The sequence below is a fragment of the Pithys albifrons genome, chromosome 7, assembly GCF_047495875.1.
Source record: "Pithys albifrons albifrons isolate INPA30051 chromosome 7, PitAlb_v1, whole genome shotgun sequence".
Lineage (NCBI taxonomy): Eukaryota > Metazoa > Chordata > Aves > Passeriformes > Thamnophilidae > Pithys > Pithys albifrons.
In genome coordinates, this window is record NC_092464.1 from 15,944,026 (window position 1) to 15,965,071 (window position 21,046).

General features: G+C 39.6%; 1 protein-coding gene across 2 annotated transcripts in view; it reads right to left on the reverse strand.

The window, feature by feature from the left end:
* Positions 1-2,632: 2,632 nt before the first annotated feature.
* The window catches only part of SVIL (supervillin), a 138,063-nt gene continuing 119,649 nt past the window's right edge, over positions 2,633-21,046 (reverse strand). For both annotated transcript variants that reach the window (XM_071559981.1, XM_071559982.1), the window contains 18 exons: positions 20,844-21,021; positions 20,450-20,622; positions 18,809-18,964; positions 17,917-18,053; positions 17,270-17,417; positions 17,001-17,146; positions 16,145-16,320; positions 15,900-16,044; positions 15,248-15,524; positions 13,482-13,633; positions 12,189-12,294; positions 11,186-11,393; positions 10,235-10,368; positions 9,417-9,572; positions 8,876-9,019; positions 4,625-4,746; positions 3,708-3,863; positions 2,633-3,582 (listed from right to left, as the gene is read on the reverse strand). In XM_071559981.1, the coding sequence (XP_071416082.1) occupies positions 3,496-3,582; positions 3,708-3,863; positions 4,625-4,746; positions 8,876-9,019; positions 9,417-9,572; positions 10,235-10,368; positions 11,186-11,393; positions 12,189-12,294; positions 13,482-13,633; positions 15,248-15,524; positions 15,900-16,044; positions 16,145-16,320; positions 17,001-17,146; positions 17,270-17,417; positions 17,917-18,053; positions 18,809-18,964; positions 20,450-20,622; positions 20,844-21,021 (2,801 nt within the window). In that variant the 3' untranslated portion in view covers positions 2,633-3,495. The remainder of the gene's footprint in view (positions 3,583-3,707; positions 3,864-4,624; positions 4,747-8,875; positions 9,020-9,416; positions 9,573-10,234; positions 10,369-11,185; positions 11,394-12,188; positions 12,295-13,481; positions 13,634-15,247; positions 15,525-15,899; positions 16,045-16,144; positions 16,321-17,000; positions 17,147-17,269; positions 17,418-17,916; positions 18,054-18,808; positions 18,965-20,449; positions 20,623-20,843; positions 21,022-21,046) is intronic.

Below are 21,046 nucleotides of genomic sequence, written 5' to 3' on the forward strand. Positions count from 1 at the left end.
AGTGGGCCACGCAACACTTGGACTCACTGCACCAACCTGCCACTGCTTTCTTCCACAGAGGCAGCACAAGCTTTCAGAAAAGCTCAGAATTGGCTTTCACCAGTTGTGCATGTGGGTCCATAACTCCTCCTCAGCTAAGTACCTGTTTGGGAGACAGGTGGGATGGTTGTGGACAGATACAAGCTCTACTAATCAATTAAAGACTAGTTTTTTTCTTCTCTACCTACCTCCCATTTCCCCTCCACTTCTGGCTGAAGCATATGGGCAGCAGATTTTTCAGATATAATGTTTTATTTGCTCTTTTGGGGCATACCAATATGTTCATGTTTCCAGCCCATTTCACTGCTAACAAATTCTTTTGTTTGCTGCAATGATTGTGCAATCAAAGAATGACATTTTTAAGATCCAGGATGGGGCAATTCAAAACCATAAGAGATAGGAATCATGGCTCTAGGCCTGGAAGCTGCAATATTGTTAGAAAATACAGAATGTGTTGTTCAAGGCATTGCCTTTTTCATGTACAGACTCCCTACACCAGAAATTTTGCCTTTGAGTTCACCTTAGACATGGTATTCTTGGGGGTCTTTTTGAAACAAGCTCTGTTTCATATGAAGGGCTGTAAAAACAGTTCAGGAAGAATTTAATAGCCTTTTCTGTGGTGAACAGTAAGAGTGCAAGAGAGCAGTCTGAAGTTGTGGCAGAGAGGTTTAGGTTGGATCTTAGAAAAGGTTCTTCACCCAGAGGGTGGTTGGGCACTGGAACAGGCTCCCCAGAGAAGTGGTCACAGCACCACTCCTGACAGAGTTCAAGATGCATTTGGATGATCCTCTCAGGCATATGGTGTGCCTCTTGGGGATAATCCTGTGCACGGCTAAGGGCTGGACTCGATGATCCTTGTGGGTGCCTCTTCCAACTCAGCATATTCTGTGATTCCATTTTCCAACCATAAATGGGATCCCCATAGTGGAGAGGAAAGGTAGAAGGAAAAGTATAATCTACAGTTCTGTCTGAGGCATTACATTGATTTTCTTTCTGTTGTCATCTTCACATTTTAGGAAAGCATTTTGGTAAGTAACAAGTAAACTCAGGACAATAAAATACTTTCTGCAAAACCTTGAAGTTTGCATGGACATAGTTATGAGCAAAGCATCTGAGTAAAAAGTTGGGTTGTATGTCCTGGTTCCTGGAACTGGGACATTAGATCCCAAATTGTATAAAATTCACAGCAACTGAGATCTGACAAGAGTGAATTGTTTCACTGCCTGCAGGTCCCATGGCAGCTCATCTTGCCTTTTAGCTGAGATTCTAAAGGCTTTAAAGGTGGGTGAATGTTGCCCTTCAGCAGCACTTGAAGGACTGATGGTATTTTTAAAAACAAAAGCAAATGAGAACACCCTGCCAGAGGGAAAAACAAGGTCAATCATGCTATGCAAATCAGCTGTCTGTTGTACAGAAAAATCAAAACAGAGGAACCTGCTACCCCCATGGTACAGACTGAACATGAATAATCAAAACCTAATTCCTGCTTGATTTTATCACCAGAGGGTGAAAGCCAAATATATATGGGTCAAAAATACTTAGATGAATACAGCAGTGACTTTGGAAACCTCACAATGCTTGAAAAATTAACTTGTCCCTATAAAGCCCCCCATTTTCAAACTAATAGTGTATCCCATGCAGAAGGCAGCTGAGGAACTGGCATCAAAACAGCTTTTTGCTGGAGGCTACATAAGAAACATTCTGGCTCTGAATACTGTTGCTACCATTTTCTTGGGTTATTTCATTTCAGTTCTTGACAGAAACTAGCATATGAAAGGAAATACTCCAGTGCTGAATATTCACCTGCAATATCTCAGGTTAGGTGAATAATACTTGTGTATTTCTAAGTTTTTAATTAATTTACTTCAAGGTTTGCTTACAAGTTATTAACCCATCTGTCAAAGCAAGATTAATTATAGAGCAATACTTACTGCAGATCTTGAGGAAATCCAGACCTCACACATTGAAAGATCTTACTTCAATTCCCTGGCCCTAAGAGAATGACAAGAGCAGCAACAGCACCACTGGAGGCCAGGAGGAGCTCTGAACAGCTGCGGGGCAGAATAAAACTTATGCTGCCAGGAATGAATATGTGAAACCCACTAGGCTACCAGAGAGGAACCACACAACTTGATTTAGAAATGTCAAATGCCTGGAGAACATTTCAAACAATAGCCAATATTTACTCGATGATTCTATTCGATGTCCTAATTAGCTGAATGAAAATGATTTTGAGTTCACTGCTTATTGAAAGAATGGACACGATGCTCATTTTCAGTTCAAGTTTTACTCCCAATTGCACAAATGTTGAAAATGTTTTTTCAAAGTTTGAAAATCAGCATAATAATTTTCATTTCATATATAAAACAGGGAAACTCAAAGAATACAGGAGTTGTGTGGCTGTTTCAACATTCAGCATTAAAGTATTGCCCAACCTCATTTTATCTCATACATTATTTTCTACATTATCTGCTTCTCAAATTATAACTCTGTACAATACCTGCAGACATCTAAGGTTAAAATATTTTGAGAAGATGTTATGGAAGGTTCCAATGACTTAGTACAGAGTACAGTACAAGATAATGACAAGTCAGAGCATTGCTAAGAGTTTATTCAGAAGCTTTTACTTTCGGTTCTTATATCACAAAAGACATGTTTAATGTTTACAACAAGTATTAGAAACTGAGATGTTTTTATTTCTACTATTATAAAAGTAACATAGGAGACTGTTCTAAGCCATCTTCAAAATGCAGACCAATCTTTTTTTTTGTATATAAACTGTACACAAAAAAACAAGGCACTATACATTTTTGGATAATAAAGTATAAAGGTTGATTCGCATAGTTTCTCAAGAAATCCATGCTATAAATACAAATGCTTTGTTCTGTTTAGCACCTGAAGCAGCACTGAGAACAATCATTAACTATTGTAAAGAGAAACTTTTCAGAATGCGTAGGAGATACATATTGGTGGTATAGCTAATTCAGTATAAGCAACTGCCATCCAGCTACTTTTCTGTAGTTTTTGACACGAAAGTCTTGAAAGTGAATATATATTGCATTGTTAAATACATACTTGTTCTATGTGTTTATATAAATATAAATTCTTTGTCATCCACAAACTAACAAAATAACACTTTACAAAGAGAACTTCTTTAAAAACAAGAGTGGCAAGTATTGTATCTAGCCAAAGGACACCTGCAGCAGTAGCTCAAGAAACTACTGTCTAAGTGCATAGGAGAGTGGAGCTTAAACGCATTGCCTTTAAGAGTCAAAATTGAATTACATTTTCAAAGAGTTCTCTTGGCCTTTTATAATATTACACACCTCCAGATTGGTAGTCACTAATTACTCCAGATTATTTCTATTTGTTCTGTAAATGTAGGGTACAATTGTTCTAAAGGACATAGAAAGTGAGAACAGACATCCCTTTAGTGCTCACTCCTATAAACACAGCTTAGAAAAGTCCTTTTGCCTTCTTCAGGTTAACTTGCTTCCAAGATGGCAGTGCATTGTACTCCTCTCTCGTCATCTCTAATGCAACCTGCATTTAAAACAAGAGGATATGCTATTAGCAAAAACACTTATAAGTAGCATAACTGGCAAATGACTTTACTGCATGACTAGGCATAAATGCACAGAGTAGCAGCGCACCTATTCTCTCCTTACCTCAAAGTCCTCATCTGAAAGATAAATTTCAAGCTTCAGTGGATCAACTCCCTCAGGCAGAGGCCTAGCTAAGAGATCTGCTAATGGATACACTGTTTTACATAGCTTGGCCAGCACATCCTCTACAAGTATTATCTGATTAGAAACGTCAGCATCCTGTAAGGAGAAAAGGAAAACAGAGAACAGGATCACAATGCTGAAGCCACCAACTGTGCACTCATGGCAGCCTGCAGATGGCATGGGATAACCTGCTGTGCACAAAGCTCTCCAGGTGTGCACACAGGCCAACACTCTGCCCTACAACAGTTTCACAGTTGAAAACAGGTCTGCACTTAGCAGAAGGACATCCTGTCTGTGTTTAGTCATGAAGTCAGTGTTTTCCACTAAGGATGGCTGAAGAAGACTTACAAAACAGAAAATGTCATTTGCCTTGAGATGCCCCTTGACTGAAAGCTTTTAAAGCAGCCACATATAATTTGGCTGTGACTCTGCATCCCAGCTGAGGAAGTCAGTAGTTGAGCCCTTGGAGCCAGCTGGTCCTGTGTGGGCTGTTTTACTCCCCTGCACTTTGAATCTGGAGAACAGACCAGAACGGTACATTGGTGCATGATTCAATTAGCTGTTCTGCTAAACTCTAGCACATCTCTTTCTACCAGATGATTCAGGTAACACTTTCCTCTTGCTTTTAACAAATAAAGAGTATGAGAAGTTACAAAAACGTAACCAGGAATGCCTTGGATATTTACACTCCCAGACAGACTCTAGCTGTGCTGTTGGTTTCCTGCAGACTCCTGAACTGTGCTTTCTAGGTTCATCCTCTGGACCTTGGGTCTTGACAGCACAAACAAGTAATGTTACTGACAACACAAGACACATTTACTAACAGGAGGAAACAGCAGTGCAGTGAAAAGATTTACCATTTCTGTGATCTCTGCAATGTCTTCCCTGTGTTCCCAACTTGGGAACATATTCGTGAATGTCAGAGGTTCTAGGCCAGCATGAATTAGATAGGATTTTGGGGGCTTCTTTACATTTTTTCCTAAAAGCAGTCAAAATACAAAATTAAAAAAAAAAGGAAAAAAGAGAAATTAGAAATTACAAATGATAGTATATTTTGCAATGCAACCCACTATTCAAAGCTACCTCCTAAGTATATTTAATTCTTTCTTGAAAATCAGAAGTCATTTAAGGCAGTAACAATAAATTTCACCAGGATTTTCTTTTTTAAATTAGCATGGGATCTTTAAACATGTTTTTCAGTATTTTTAGACCTGCCTTTTACTGTTTCTGACTACAAAGATCAAAACATGTATGCTGAAACTCCCCAACAGCTACTTCTAACCCAATGCCTTCCTTGTCTTACAAAAATAGAGTTTGATCAGAGTAAGCAGAGTGTGATGGTCTGAAATTAGCCAAATTCAGATAAATGAAAATTTCTGGCATGCTCATCAGAAGTATCCTGCCATCAGCCAACAAAGCTTAAGCTTGGAGGCTTAAGTGAGAATGTTTAAACTGTTCTTGAGATACTGAGGTGTAAAACAATAATTTTGTTATTACAAAGGAATGGGATCTGAAAGTTAATAGAGGTATTCCAATAGCTGGATAGCAATTACTGATCATTTTCAAGGACAGTCCTGTTTCTTTAAAAAAGTTATGTGTTCACACAGTATAGGACATGGACATAACTCTGCTTAGGAGTGATGTATCTGATTAAGTACCTAAAGTCATTCTGCCAAGTACTAGTGAACAAAGGTCCTGATTCAATGATTTAATTCCCTAAGGAGTCAAAAGCACTGATGAACTCCAAGTATTATTGGAAAGAGGTAGGCAGGAAGCCAGGGACAGAGAGAAACTATAATTCAAAAAATATATTGTACATTCACCTTACTTAGATTAAAAAAATTCAGTCTAAACAAATCTTTCTTCCAGATGGGCAGTGGAAAAGCTGAAGATGGTGCAAAGCTCACAGTCAGGTGAAAGTAACAGAGCAACATGACATGACCTCACTTCCAAGGGCTGTAGTTTCCCTAAGAAATGCTTATTAAAAATTTCTGTTATTCCCTAGATTCAGTCTCAGAGCATCTTTATGCCCTAAGATTTCCTCCACCACAGAATTCCCTGGTTTTTACTGTAGTCCCTGCCCGCACTTGATGCCTGTGGCTTGTCAGACAGGAGAATCTAAAAAAATATATCCCCTTCCTGCCATTGCTAAGGAGGACCCCAGGGAAATTATCCAACACCTGTGCTGAATGCAGAGGGTCTGGCTGGACATGGGTGTTCCATTAGGTTTGCAAAATCTGAGTGTTACAGGTTTGGCCTTACATCACATGTTGAGGGCAGACTAATTAGAGAGAATATGTTCATATGAAACTGAATATTACAGGTAAAAGCTCTGTGGAATAGTCTAACAAATGTATTAGAATGTGAATTAGAATTTAGACAGAAGATTTATCATTTGAGCCCTTGATTTTAAGCCTCTGTTTCACATATTTTCACTGTGGTTCATTCTATCATGAACTATGCAAAAAAACCCACTTAAAAACCTGTGCTTTTAAAAAACATGTGGCTCTGCTCTAGTTGTGCAGGTCCAGTCTCAGTAACTCAGCCAAGAAATACAAGAGAGTGGCATTTACAATGTTCCAGTATAGGTAAGATGAATTTATATGTACGTTGAGGAACATTTTCATTGCATGAATTCTGCCCTCTGCACAAGCTGATCTCCTCAGCAAGAATCACTGAAAGGCAAACCAGATTCTTCCCTCTCCTGGCGGTCTGGAGCTCGACTCTCCAGACTGCTGATTTAGCAAATAAAACCACAGAAAAACTTTCAAGACATTTTCACAAGTTAAAGGAGATTTATGCACAAGGGGAACTGCTAGGTATAGTCAAGGGATATCCAGAGTTGCTAATCAATCTCCTTCATGCCATCATGTAGTTAAACACTGCAAGCCAGGAAAAGAAAAAGGGGAGGGGCAGGGAAAGGGGGGAGTGGGACATAGATGAGAAAAGAAATAAAGAAAAAAAAAAGAAAAAAATTTTAATACTTCTGATCACTCAACTATATTCTGGTAGTCAAAATAATTACAGCAGCATTAATAACTCCTGAAATTAAATTTCTACACCTTGATAAGTAACACCACATTAGAGCTAGACAGCTCTGACAGCTTGATGCAATGAAATTTTGAAGTGGTTGACAGAATTCCAGATTATGAAAGCAACAGACCTCAGGAACAGCATGGTTTGAATAGAAAAAAAACCTGCTACAGAAGTGTGCATCATCTTTGGCATAGACATAATACAAATAGAATTGGTCTTTTAACAGTAACAAACTTGTGCTGTATCTATCCAACCACACAGCCTGAAACTGTTGAGAAATACCCAAGGCAGAGAGGTTAAAAACCACAACCATTGCAAAGTGAGCACCCAGCAAAATAGCTAGTCCTATGGTACGCAAACTAAACTTCAGACCCCTGAGGAGTCACTGAAGAACTTCCCACTGTGCATCAAACTCAAATGCAGCACATTAAATCTAGCGCAGAAGGCATTAATCCCTTTTCCCATCATCAAACTCAATGTTTAAGAAATCTGGAAAAGTATTCAAACCTCAGCATGTGCATCTGATTCAACCTCTGGCTGGGACCAGAAAACATGACTTTTACCAGAAGATCATAGCACTGCATTAGGAACACTGGTAACTGGAACCTTACCTTCATCTCTCTCACTAGCCTGTTGAGCAGCTCTCAGCACTTCATGGCATGGGGCTCTGTTCCTCTATGCTGACCTTCACTGCTGCTGTGAAGCACACTGACACACATGACTTCAAAGAAATCCATCTTATCACTCCTTCTGACTTGCAAAAACTGAGGGTAGTGGTGAACAAGTAACTGGCCTCTTCAGGAATTCACCAGTCAAAGCACCACTTACTGCCCTGTCTTTAGCCACCATTCCTAAACAAATGCTGCTGTTCAGCAGGGCAGTGCCAGAGATACCTGATGAACCACAGAGAGCAATAACGCAGTCCAGTAAAGGTCATATTTCAGTGTCTGCAGTACTGGTTTTCAGCTGTCTCCTCTCAGGTGTTACCAACTCCCTTCAGTGACTGACTAGAAACCCAACACTTGTTCCTACTCCTATTTGACCTGGAGACTGCAAAGCTGAGACTCGCTTATTGGCATAAGGGTGGAATCCAAAAAAGATATCACTTTCCCTCTTCAAATACACAAATGTCTATGGGAGATAGTGACAATAACCACCCTCTGTCACAAGTTATGGAGTTTATTTGCTATAAGAAGAAATCAGTGGCATCATCAGATCTCAAGGTCTATAAGCAATCAGGATTTCCTTGCAAGAGGACACAGTTTGCACCAATTAAGCCCTGGCGACTTGTTCACAATGGGAAACTGCTCTGAATTAACAGAATACAGTTGTTACTTATGTCTTCTCTCCTGCATGGTAACCTCTCACCTCTCTTTATTTATCCTCTGTCAGAAGATGCAAGGCCCATTCCCAGCTTTACATAACAGTAGATAAAGTGAGAAGGCAGCATTATGGTGTCTCAAAGAAACTCCGGTAGTGCAGAAAATCATCTCTAGTCACTATCTTACAAGATCATCAACTGCAGCTTGAATCACTGCACACTGAGTGGTAACATCTATCTTGTAGCAATGATCACAAACCGAGGCTCTTGCCCTCCAGCACTTCCAATGGCCAGCAGTTTCCATGTGAGATTTGCTCTCAATCTTCAAAGTCTTTTCATCTCCCCCACTAAACTGACACCCAGTTACATCAGCAAACAGTATCTTCATTCAGTCTTTTTGATACACAGAAGTTTGGGAAATCTAAGAGGAACTAGACAGAAAGCATTCAGGTTTATGAGATTGTGTTCTTGGTATTCACTTTTAGGGATCTGATGTCTGAACTATTCTCCTACAGTGGAGGCACAAAAAAAAAAAATAAAGCCTTTCCTCTGACAACTGAGTCAGCAGAGTACCTTGGCAATTTGGGAACAATGCTATTACTAAACAAATGGTTTGCTAAGAAAGAGTGGAAAATGTATCTTCAAATAAGCTAATGTTTATTGATAAAATTGGGTGAGCACCTTTCAGCTCAAGACAGCAAGGCATGGAGAGGTATGACAGTCTCAAAGCAGTCAGGCACAGCAATCTTACCTTTGCAGTACCGGAGCACTGTCTCCATGGCGCATTTCCTGTCTGTAGCCCACCTGATTCGAGCTGATCCAGTGATTTTGTTTTCCACAGGCCACCAGCCTTGCCACAGGTACACTTCATGGTGATTGTCAACAAGGAACAGTGCTACGCAGTCAGAAAATGAGAAACCCATCATCAGCCACTTATAGTTCTTATAATTCCTTCAACAACTCCAGTCTTACATGCTTGTCAGCATCACAACAGGATCATTTCATAGCTTACCAATTCCATTTGTTAATCATCCAGCTAAACCCTCAGCTGGTCTCAGATTCTCTGACATAAACATTGCATTTTTATAGCAACCTTTTAGGGTACATATACATTTGATTAGTTCTCAGCGGCTTTATTATGGAATAACTATGTTAATTTCTTAATGCTGTATAAACATCACATGCACACATTTTGCTGTGATAAATTAAAGTGCTTATAGCTATTGAAACACTGTCCACTGCAGGATAGAGTTATCTGTTTTGTTTTTACTTAAGTATTTTAAAGCATATACCTGGCTGTGGGGCAGTGTAAAGATCCTCTTGCAAGAATGGCATGGAATTGATGACAGCAGGGTCTCTTGAAGGGTAAACATACTCAGTGGCTGAGAATTCTCCTGATGAACTACTGAGGCTGAACAGGCGGGGGGTGAAATTAAACTTTCCAGGATCTTTAAAAACAAAAATTAAGAAGATTTGCAACAGAAGATGTCAGAGATTATTGTGAAAAATAAAAAATAAACTTTTAAACTGACTGTAAATTCTCTGGGTTTTAAAAATCAGGAAAGACAACCAGATGTCTTGGGGACTAGCAACAGCTGTGAAGAAGTTGAGCTAAATGGCTGGCTGCCATCAGTTTGAATCTGATCCTGGCTAGTTACTATCAGCCATTTCATAACAGGCTGTTTTGCAGCTTAAGTGAAGTAAGTACATCTCAGGGTTAGCTGACAAATTTTCCACTTGGTAAATCAATCTCCCTACTACCTTTATTGGCAGTATTCAAAGCAGAGGTTGGATGAGAATGTGTGCAGAAGTGCCTCCTAAATCCCTTCAGAAGAAAAGCAAAATGTATTGGTAATGGTGTTAACTGTTGCTCTGTGCTGTTTGAATACAGATGGATAGCAGAAGGGGGGAAGAACAAAATGAAGTGCTTGGTCTTCCGGCACTTTCCTTCTAGAACAGAATTACTTCACTCAGTAGATTTTTGGAAGCATCTCTCTGAAGGGATCATCTAAACTACTAAGAAGTTCTTCAAAAACTTTACATTAAATCTCACAATACCATAGACCAGTAAAGTAAAATGTGAGTGCCAAATCCAGGCAGGCAGATCTACCTTGCAACATGCAGTCATAGGCCTTTCGATCTCTCCTTCCTAATGCGTCCCAGAATCCCAAGGGCTCTGACCCTTCATCACATTCATGGATTGTCACCTTGCTGCTGCTGTGCAGCCCTGCCTCCAGTGGGCATCTACAAAACACAGAGAGAGTAAGTGAACCCAGTATTCCTGCCCCAAACACAGCTGACACAAACCTGATGGCTACTTGCATTATTAGAACCCAAAAGTACCCTCTAGGTTTGTTGCACACTTCATGTCAACACAAGCACTTTGAAAAATTATGAAAAAAACAAGAGAGGGAACTTCAACTACCCGTCTCATACCATTTCCGATCCTGTTCACAGAGTGGAGTAGATGCTCATATAAGCTCTCAGTAGGGATTCTCCCTGCCTGTTTTTGCAACTGCTGCTGTCCTCCTTGCAGGCTTTCCCCAGTTAGTTTCCTTTTCCCTATTCACAAGACTGGATTCCAATCCTCCTATCAACTGTAATTTAATTTGCTATTCAGATATTGAGCATCTCCCTCCAAATGGAAAGTGCCTGGGTTTTTTTTTTGCAACTGTAACTAGTAAAGTCGGAAGAGTATTGATGCCCCATCCCTGAAAGTGTTCAGAGTGGTTGGGACTTTGAGTAACCTGGTGTAGTGGAAGGTATTTCTCCTGGCAAGGGGGCTGGAACTAGATGATCTTTAAGGTCCCTTCCAATTCAAACCATTTTATGAGTCTATTAATAAATGCACTTGACCTTCAGTGAAGGTGATTGCAGAACTTGTGTTTTCTCCCATCTACCAAACCAACTACCCATCACTTGTCCTCCTCACCAAGCATGCACATGCTGCCTTTGTACTCAGAGAACAGCTTTATTTATTTCAAATTTTCTTGGAGCCAAATTAATTTAAGTAAATTTGTAGCCTATATAAACATCTCCAAAATACAGGTCAGACACTCACTGTTCTTTTATTTTATTGGCTGCTGTTCTTCCTACATCCTTGGTGTGAGATTGTGCTTTGCAGCCATGCCACAGGTAGATAAGAGCTTTATTTATATTGAGGACAATCATGGATGTCCGGGAACGCAGGCTGCTGCAGTGACATGCTACTTCGAGTAAGTTTCCTTCATTGGGAACTTCTCCTCGCACGCAATAAAGCCTCCAGTCACCTGGAGCAGACAGGAACAGTGCAGCAGTGTTACACAGTCACAAGGCATTGCAAATTCAAAACCTCTCCTCTGGAACAGCTGTTCTCACACTGGATGAATCTCACTGATTGCATACCTATATTGTCACAGAATACACTAGCTAAGCGCCAGGTTTGGGTAACGCTACTCGAGAAACCCTGATACAGAAAACATGCCTTCTGAAATGATGCTACAAGAGTACAAGTACTGGGAGCTGAAGAGCTTAACAGAGCAGAGGAGTCAAGTTCTGCTGTTTCATATGGGGCAAAAAGGAAGACAAACACAGTATTCCTATCAGCTTCTCTTGTCCTCTGCACCTTAGGCAGAAGGTCACATTTAGGTGTGAACTGGAACATCTCCAAGCTACAATTACTTTGAAGTTCTCCTACCTCAACTACAGCATTCAAGGAAAATGTTACAAAAAGTAATGACTGGGTAACAAAAGCCTAGAGCTTTCCTTGGAGCAGAAGAACTGCTCATAAAAACACCTTTATTTTTCCTCAGACTATGTAAAAAAGAACATATTTTAAAGCAAATGGGTACTTAGCTTAATTAAAGAACAACTAGAACAATTTATATGTGTACCAATACAATTAAGTCAGCATGGTCTAGGATGACAAAATCCATTCTGTGCTCAAAGAAGAAACAGACTACCTTGAAACAAAGCACTGCAAAGCTGTCTTAAGAGTTTCATGGCATTAAGTTTCCCCTTCTACAGAGTATGGTAGCTGAGACCAAAGATTTTGGGGCAGAAGCTCTTAACTAAGGATAATTTACTTTGTGCATTTTCTTCTTCCTCTTCCCTTCTTCCAGCATGCACAATCATTCCTCCTTGGAAGCACTGCAGGAAGCATGGTGGTTCTTTCCCTTGAAGCACTTGTACCTGCAAATTGAAAGTACCATTCCTCATTAAAAAAAAAATGAAGTAAGTATACAGACTCAAGAAAACTATTCTCTATGGATTATTAAAAATTATACACTTATGGCCACCTATGAAGATGGCTTTCCTTCTGCTTCATAAATGCTGACTATTGTTTATATTTCCATGTATCGGCATGCAATGGTTTTCATATGTGGCCTGCATATTAAAAGAAATCTCTAGCTGGAATCCAACAATCAAGAGTCTCAGAGGATAAGGAATACCACATAAAGTTTAGATTAAATAGGTTTAAACTAATGATTATTTGAATTCTTTATGGAAGTGGTCCACCTTGACTGACATTTTTTGACACCATTATGAAGATAACATAGGAACTCAAGTGTGTTTAAAATTTGCTGTAAAACTGGTTTCTGTGACAACATGCATGTTTCCTGTTCACTAAACAGTGCATTTTGAGTATGAAACCAATATGACAAATTGCTAAATCAGTTATGTTGCAGAGACTCCCACACTCTTGGTCAGGTGCATTTACATTTATCTTCTATGAATTCCTATCTTGCTGGTAATGTCCACGCTGCTGTTAAAAAACTAGTTATAGCATAATCAAGGTCCAGAAACTAACTTTAAACCTCCCACCTCATATGCTGGTAACAGTGAAGCCACAGAAAAGCCCAAGTCTGTCTCAAGACAAAAAAAGCAAGCCTGTTGTCTCAGTTTCAGATTAGCTGCATCTGCATATGTTAGAATCTCTGCAAAGCAAGGCAATTAATACCTAATTATATAGTAAACAAATAAAAAATTTCAAATGTATTTTTTGCCTTGGCCTGCAGAAAGTGCTTCTACTCAAAACTAGGAAGACAGTCCTGTTATCTGAACATGTACCTCAACTGAAGGCATGAATCTGTATAACTGTGCTTTACATAATCCTGAAGGGAGAGAGAGACCTTCTCCTTCAGCCTTTCTCAAAAATATAATCTTTAGAAGTGAAATTTGGGAATGACAATCCATAAAGGAGCTGACATGTCTCTGGCAGTTAGACTAACACCAAAAGTAATTTTGAGTTCCAAGTATGTGTAATGGCAAGAACACCTTTACAGAGAGGGAGGAGGCCAGAAAACCTAAGTCCCATTTACTATTACTGGCTACATGGGCAGGCAAATCTTACCAGGTCTGACACCTAGGAAGCTCACCTGTGCTCCTCTCTCTTCATCGAGTTCCACTGTCATCAGTGCTGATGTTCCTTTCTCACTCACTGTGGAGTGCCTTCCTTGCCAAAAGAAATATACACATTTCTCTTTTCCAACAGCCCTTACTTGTTGCTCTCCTTTTTGTCTGCTTCCAACTGTGAAACAGAAAGCACATGCTGAAGAAAGCAGTCTGGCTATAGGTTTAAGCAGCACATGGTTTAATCTCATCTGCCAGCTCAGCACTATTCAGAACAGGAAAGATAAAATGTCCAGTTGGAGGAACATTAGGTATCCAAGCCAGCGCGCCCCCATGCAGAGTTGGCACTGTCTCCGCAGGTGGACGTGAGCCCACAGGCAGAGACGCCCATGTTGGCCGGAGAAAGAGATGTAGAAAGAACTGGTACTATCTGGAGGGAAATAACTAACAGCACTTGAACCAATTTGCATGTGAAATGGTATGTCCAGTTCAGTTACCAGAAGAGTGCATTATGGCTCATTTTCCACATTACACACTGTTCCTTGGCAGCAGGAAAACAGCAACTTTTTTTTTTTCTTTTCTTAAAAGGATTGGCATTATGATAAGCAAATAATGTTTACAGCAAGTGAAGTTCAACAATACTACCAATTAAGGAATATTTCACTCTTTCCAGTGAACAGGGAATAAAAAGATATAACTTAATCAAAGGCTTTAAAAAAATCCAAGAGCTTTAAAAGATATTCTTAAAAAAATATTAAAACTTCTGCCTTGATTCCTGCAGTGCTGAGCAGCATCCAAATGAAATACTTAAGAGAAAGTATCTTGCATATTTCAAGTAGAGAATATTCAAACCTGTACTCACTTCTAAAATTTATGGTTTTCATCCTTATCTGTACATTCAGCCCATAAAAGTAGTGCCTCCTACATAAAAATTTATTCTGTTTTGGAGTGATGGAATATGCTTTCATCCATTTGGATTAGAAGTCTGTTTGCAGTTCAGTATTAGCGAACTTCTCCCAAGACTTACAAGGCTTCATATTTTTCTTGGATTTGCCAGTATCTGAATTCAACGATCCTGACTAAGATCTACCTACATTTTTTGGCTAAAAGCCTGAAGCTGTATAATTGTTACACTGCTTTCAACTGATTTTAATATACTTCCATTTGGAACAACCATTTTTAGAATGCCACCTATTCTTAGTTTAGTGCCAGGAGGGAGAGTTCCAATGGGCTTGATGAGCTGACTGAGTCTCAGCCTTTACTGCTGCTCTCAGGCTCTTTGTCAGAACACTGCTGAGCCGGAAAGCCATAGCAAAAGGTTTCCCACAACAGCAAAAGGGACAGCAAAGGCAATGAGTTGGCAAGGGCTTTCCTGTCATTGTTACTGATCTCAATTACCCAGCAAAGGCTTTCCTTGTTGCTAAGCCTCTCTTGACAGATAGTCACACCACTGCCATTAGTCCAGCTGCTTCGTTATTTTGGTGTGTTAAGCTGTGGGCACAATTCTGGCCTAATGAGCTGTCTTGTGAACATGTACACCGCCAATGTTGCGCAAAAGTAGAGATGGACCTCGTTACATCTGATATATGAAAAACAAATACACTTTTTTTCTATTGCTTCCTTTTAAACAAAATAAAATAAGAAGCTCTACTTCTTTACGGTCTAGGAAGGCTAAATCAGCATTCCTAACCCTTAAAACAGCCTCATATCCAAGGAAGTCTAGATCTGGACCTCACCACCAAAGCAGCAGTTTTAGTTGTTTCAGCAGGATGAAATGGAATTGTTCACTAACCTGTAGTGCTCACCATGTACTTCCACTTCACCACATATGTGTCTCCCTCATGGAATTGCCCTATGCTTTGCTTGGGCAGTCTACTGTAATCAAATTCCAGGATGTGCCAGACATCCACAGATGCAGTGATAATTTCAAACTGCCTCCCATCTTCTCCTTCTACAAGTCCGTAGCCCCGGCCAATATTCATTCCATCCAAGACGGTGCCTACAGTTGTTTGAGGCACAGCTACCATTAGCATGACATCATATGGTTTAGAGTCAGATCTGGATTCTTCCTGTCAAAAAATAGAGAGGAAATTTCTTTGAGCACAGCTTTTTTAGTCAAATTATTTGACTACACTGCATATTTCAGTATTTTAGTATCTTGTCATTGTTTGATGCCTTGTCAAAGCTACCTTGGCAGTATTAATTGAGCTGCCTGCTCATATAAAATTAATAATGTATAATAATATATATTTCAAATGTAATACATAAATAATAACAATATAAAGCAATTCTGTGGATTTGCCCTAGGAGGTGATTTTCTGACCTGTAGGTCAAAGCTCACAGGATAAAGCATGTGCTCGGGATTCCTTGAGAACAAATTTCCCTGGCTTCCATCCCACCTAGGTCATCTAGTGTGAAATACCTAGCGTGCTTATTATATGCACCTTCTGGTGAAGGGATTCACTACAATTCTTCTCATTGAGTTTCTTCAGTTCTGTCCAGTCAAGAAATTTTTCTTTGAAGAGTATTGTCTCGTTATGTTCTGTGAGTCTGCCAAACACAGCCCAGTCTGGGCGTCCTTGTCCCTTTCTGAACAAGGGAACAAAAGAAATAGAATAAAATTAAACACTGTGAGAAAAGTAGAAGAAAACTAAGTATCTGCAATGAGACTAAATTTGAGTTATGATACCTGGGTATGAGGGGATTGCATTCTCCTGGGTCCAAAGGATTTATGTCACAGTTGGAGTAGTCAAAGGTGCCATTCCACAAGTGTTTTGCCAGCTGGAATGCAACTTTTCTTTGTGCTAAAGTAACTTCCTTTCCATGCCACACATATACTTCACTGCCAAAATCAAATACCAGCACCTAAAATCCAAACCAAACAAAAACCCAACAACCTACCATTAGTTTAGGCAAAACACTCATGGCTCCAGTTTCCTTGTGTTGAACTGAAACTTCTCCAAATATTTGAGTTTCTGCAATGACACTGACAAGTAGCACTGCAATGCAAGTACAGACAGGGCAGTGGTGTGCACTGTGATGTTTAATTGTTGAGGATCACTGGAAGCAAGTACAGGTGTACCTAAAGGTAGCAGCTAAGTCACTAGCAGATTAGAGCGCTCTTATTGCTAAAAACCTGATTCTGTTGCATGACTGATTGCTGTCCAGTTACAGCAGTTTTCCTCAACGTTTTGACCTATGCCTTGTCCTGCAGTCAGGGAAGGGTGACAAAACACACAACACAGACAACTGGTTCAGCACACAGGCAGTGACTTCAATACTTTTGAGAAAATGTATTGTGTCTTTGTTTTAGAAATTTGCTCTCATTCTGACTTGAATGGGTGAACTGGTTGTTTGTTGAAAGGGAGAATTATGCTAAGGGGAAAAACAAAAACAGGTTTTTATTTTATTTTGTTTTTCTGAAGTGCCACCTGTTTAGCACTTCATGTTTCTGGAGTGAGCCACCATTTACAAAAATGTTACTGAAAGTTATTATCAGTTGCAGGTTCCTGCACTTCCCACAAGAGCAGTAAGTGGCACCATACCTCTTTTGGTTGTAGCAGGGTGCATTTTGGCACCTTTCCCCAGTAGTCATCCTCAGGAATGAGTTTATCTTCTACAAGACGGTAAATGCAATTTGTTTCTATTATTGCAGCTTCATACATTTCATCTTCTTCAGGACTTCCAGCAGCTGAAGAAAAAGATTGTCAAAAATAATAAAAAAATTAATATCCAACTATTTTTACTAAAGAGAACTGATTTGACTATTTTATTGTGATAGAACTTCAGATACTGTAACTATAAGAATGCTTACACTGGTAATTTGTCTGTCCACCAAGGAGTTTCCAGAAGTCTTTGGCTGCGTGGGTGTGGGTATTTATTCCTTCTTCTATAGTCTGTATATAAGAAGCTCTACAGCCAAGTTCCCTCTTTGTCTGAATTAAAGTTGCAAGTTCTGAAGCCTAAGAGATTAACAGTTATCTGAACAGGATTAGCTTAAATCTTTGAAGTTCTTGTGAAATACTTTTGTTCAGGGAGAAGAAAAATGGGATTTAACAGAGCAAATAACAGAAGAAATTGTCATTATTTGTTGCACTAAATAAACGAACACTAGAAAAAAAATTACAGAAATTCATTCATTCTTTCATTTAACTTAAAACAAGACCTGATCTCAATGAACATGGGAATAAAAATGACATCCTGCAATTCAGACTATTTTTTGTTTGAGTCCAAATCTATATCCTGAGGATATCCTCTTTTCTCTTGCAGCTTCACAACCTACATACTCCTATGTCAGCTTTCATTCAGTGCATGGGCTAAAACATATTTTAAGGAATTCTGAGTATCTACCAGTTACAGGTCACTTTGTGAGAGCATAGCCACCAAGGCTCAGTTTCATCAAGGAGACATATACCGTGCCAGCTCTAAAAATTAACAATAAAACCCCCAAACAGTACTGACCTTTGCTTTTTCTATGACATTTGCAAACTCTCCTACCCATAAGAAACATAAGTGTGGAGTTAACAACAGGAAACAGTCTCCACTGTTCAGTGACGAGGCTCTAGGTTCAACTAATCTTGTTTGAACGTGCCTTCTTCCTAAAAAGAAAATAAAGCTAGTTATACTCCTTCAACTACTACTATCAAACGCCAAGATCTAATGCGTTTTGAATGAAATACCAACAAATTCCAGCACATTTAGCAAAATACACTGAAACAGACTGTTATAGAAGAATTAAAAGACTACTACTGTGGAAAAAGAGTTTACTCACAGGAAACAAAATAAATGTTGTTTCCTATCAACTAATATTTCTATTATTTCCTGTTCTTGCTTTAACAATTCTGAGTCCTTCTGGAAGAAATGAATTAAGTAAATGGTAGACAGCAGTGAAATTCCAGAATCCTTCACATTTGCTTAAGTGAAGCTATGGCACAGTTTCTGTAGGCAGTAACAAGTTTCAAGAATTATATTTTGTCAAAATATTCCCTATTATTTTACAGAATCAGATATGTTACTATGCATTGTAAGGGAAAGTGGAGCAAGAACACTGTCATGTCCCTTCCAAGTTATATTGAGCATTGGAAGAATGGGACAGTCAAAAAATTTCCACAGGAGATTGCTAGAATTTCTCATATGTTCTGTTTTTCACTTGGAAAACACACACCAGTGGCACAATGCAAACCTATTTGTAAGGTTTAACTTGTGTCACACAGTTGTCACTTACTCTTTTAAGTTTTGGACATAAATCTTTAGCTGAAGATCTAGAACAAACTAAGCATCCAGCTGTGGTAGCAACTCCTATACATTACATTCAGCCTATTATTTAGGGAAAGTAAAAGCAGTTTCAGCATACCTTTAATTTGCAGGAGCATTAGCTTCTTGTATGGCACAGCACTGTTGTTAGAGTTTTGCTCTGTAAGATTAACACTCCGCAGGCTAATGTTGCTGAAGTTCTCTTTGCTTGCCAGGCCAGCAAGTGCTACTTCTGAGAAATTTGAGTTTGTAGACACTTGTACATAAAAAGAAGTTGGAGGAAAGATGCACACACACAGACAAAAAAAAATTAAAAAGTTGGGTGTTACGTTAAGAAAAGAATTTTTGACAATTATTTCCAGTTCTTCTTCTCAATAGTGACAGCAAAACTAGGTTGAACTCAGATTAACCATGAGCCCAAAAGCTGAGAGTAAACTGGAGCCAGAATTGTTATTTGGCAGAAATAACAACTTTGCTAGGAAACGTTTTACCCAATGTTTTGTGAAGTATTGTGTAGAACTTCAATGCCTTACTAAGTAATTAGTAAGAAAAGAGCAGAGAGGCAGGGCTAATTAACTGAAATTCCCTTAAAATTTGGCTCAGACAGTGTGATGCAACAGCCATTTACATTTCAATGTCTTAGTCATGCTCTACTGTAAACTTATGGCCCAAATTCTTGGCTACCTTTGCTTGTTGTGCAACTAAAGACAAAGCACTTTATGCATTTGTAACTATGAGAAATGCTTCTCATGAGATGGCAACAAAATGTATGGCTTGGCTTCGTAAACGAAGATTTGGGAAGGGCTCTCCCCACGTGGGTGTGTCCTTCGAGCCTGCACAGTGGATTTTTTAGGTGAGGCACAGCGCAGAACTGGCCCCACCCTTGAACTCCTCAGGTTCATCTGCGACAGCCAAGCGAGCTTGGATGGTGACAGTGAAGTCCTCAGGACTAGAACCTACAGCCCCCAGTATTCCCAGGAGGTCTCCCATCCAAGAACTTACTGGGGCTGACCCTGCTTGGCTTCCGAGATCTGATGGGATCGGGTGTCAGGAAGGCATTTAAGTGCCTTGGGCAACAAAATATTACACATATAATTAGTGTTTTCATCAATACAGTCAATATTTAAAGATGATCTTTATTTAAATGTAACAAGGAAAACTTGTGCCCCAAATGGTAAGAGTGGCTTGACAAACCTTTGAATAAATTTCACAATAATGTCTTCCTGTCTATCTGGTTGTCAGGAGAATGCAATGTCACAAGTAAAATACAAAGCCTTTCCATAAAGCACCAATCCTCAATGGAAATTAATCTTTAGGAGTCAAGAAGGCTAATTCCAGTTTCTGAGAGAAAATTAGGACCCAAAATTGAGGCCAGTGTACCTGAATAAAAGTTCATCTATTCTTGCCAGCTCCCAACCCAGTGTAACGTAACACTGGATCTGCTTTCCATGATCTCCTGTCCTCACCCTGCAGGCACGGTGGCAGCCTCTCCCTCTCTACACAAGATGACTGTGCTAAAAATAAGTAATTAAACCTACACACAGGAGGTGGCTGGAGGTAGCTTTCCCTGAGGAAGTCTCACAAGCCCTCTCTCCAGACCTCCTAGACAGTCTACATTCAACCTTATACCTCACTCAATTTATTGCCACTCAGAGAATGCGTTCCATTCCTTCATTTCTGGTTTTTGCTTTTATTTAAAATAGCAAGATAGTGTCTTGTACAAAACAGGCTGCTAGCTTACTTTTTTCTACTTTCATTCGCTTTGACTCCATGAAGGCAACGTTCAGTCTTTGTTCAGTATATTCATGAAGAATATCTTGTCTTGCTGCCAGCATTTTCAGGGGGTTTCTTGAGGACTGGACTCTGCGCGTTGGCCGAACTGCACGTTTGTGCTCTGCTACAGAAGATATCAACCTGAAAAACAAGTAGTGTTTATAATCATCAGTTAACTTTTCTAATGACGAGAAATCAGGATCAGTTCCCCAATTCAGGCAGAAGCATGATTTCAGAAATACGCAGAAGAAATGGACATGCCCAGCACTAAGATATCTACCTACATGATAACTTAGAGCTGAACATTGAACACTTGGCCCTATGCCTGCTTTCAAAACAATGGGGAAAGAAGTCATTCTTACTTTGGTGCATAAGGGTCAAAGATGGCATCAAAGTCCTCATCAAGGTCCAAAGGCACTGAGGAAGAAGGAAAATCCACATGGCGATAAAATTTGGAAAATGTTTCGTCATCATCCAACTTCATCACCTCCTTCACAGATCTTCCTGTAACTGTCAGCACTGTCTCTTGCATCCCAGCAACTGCAGGAAACAACCAGCTTACCCA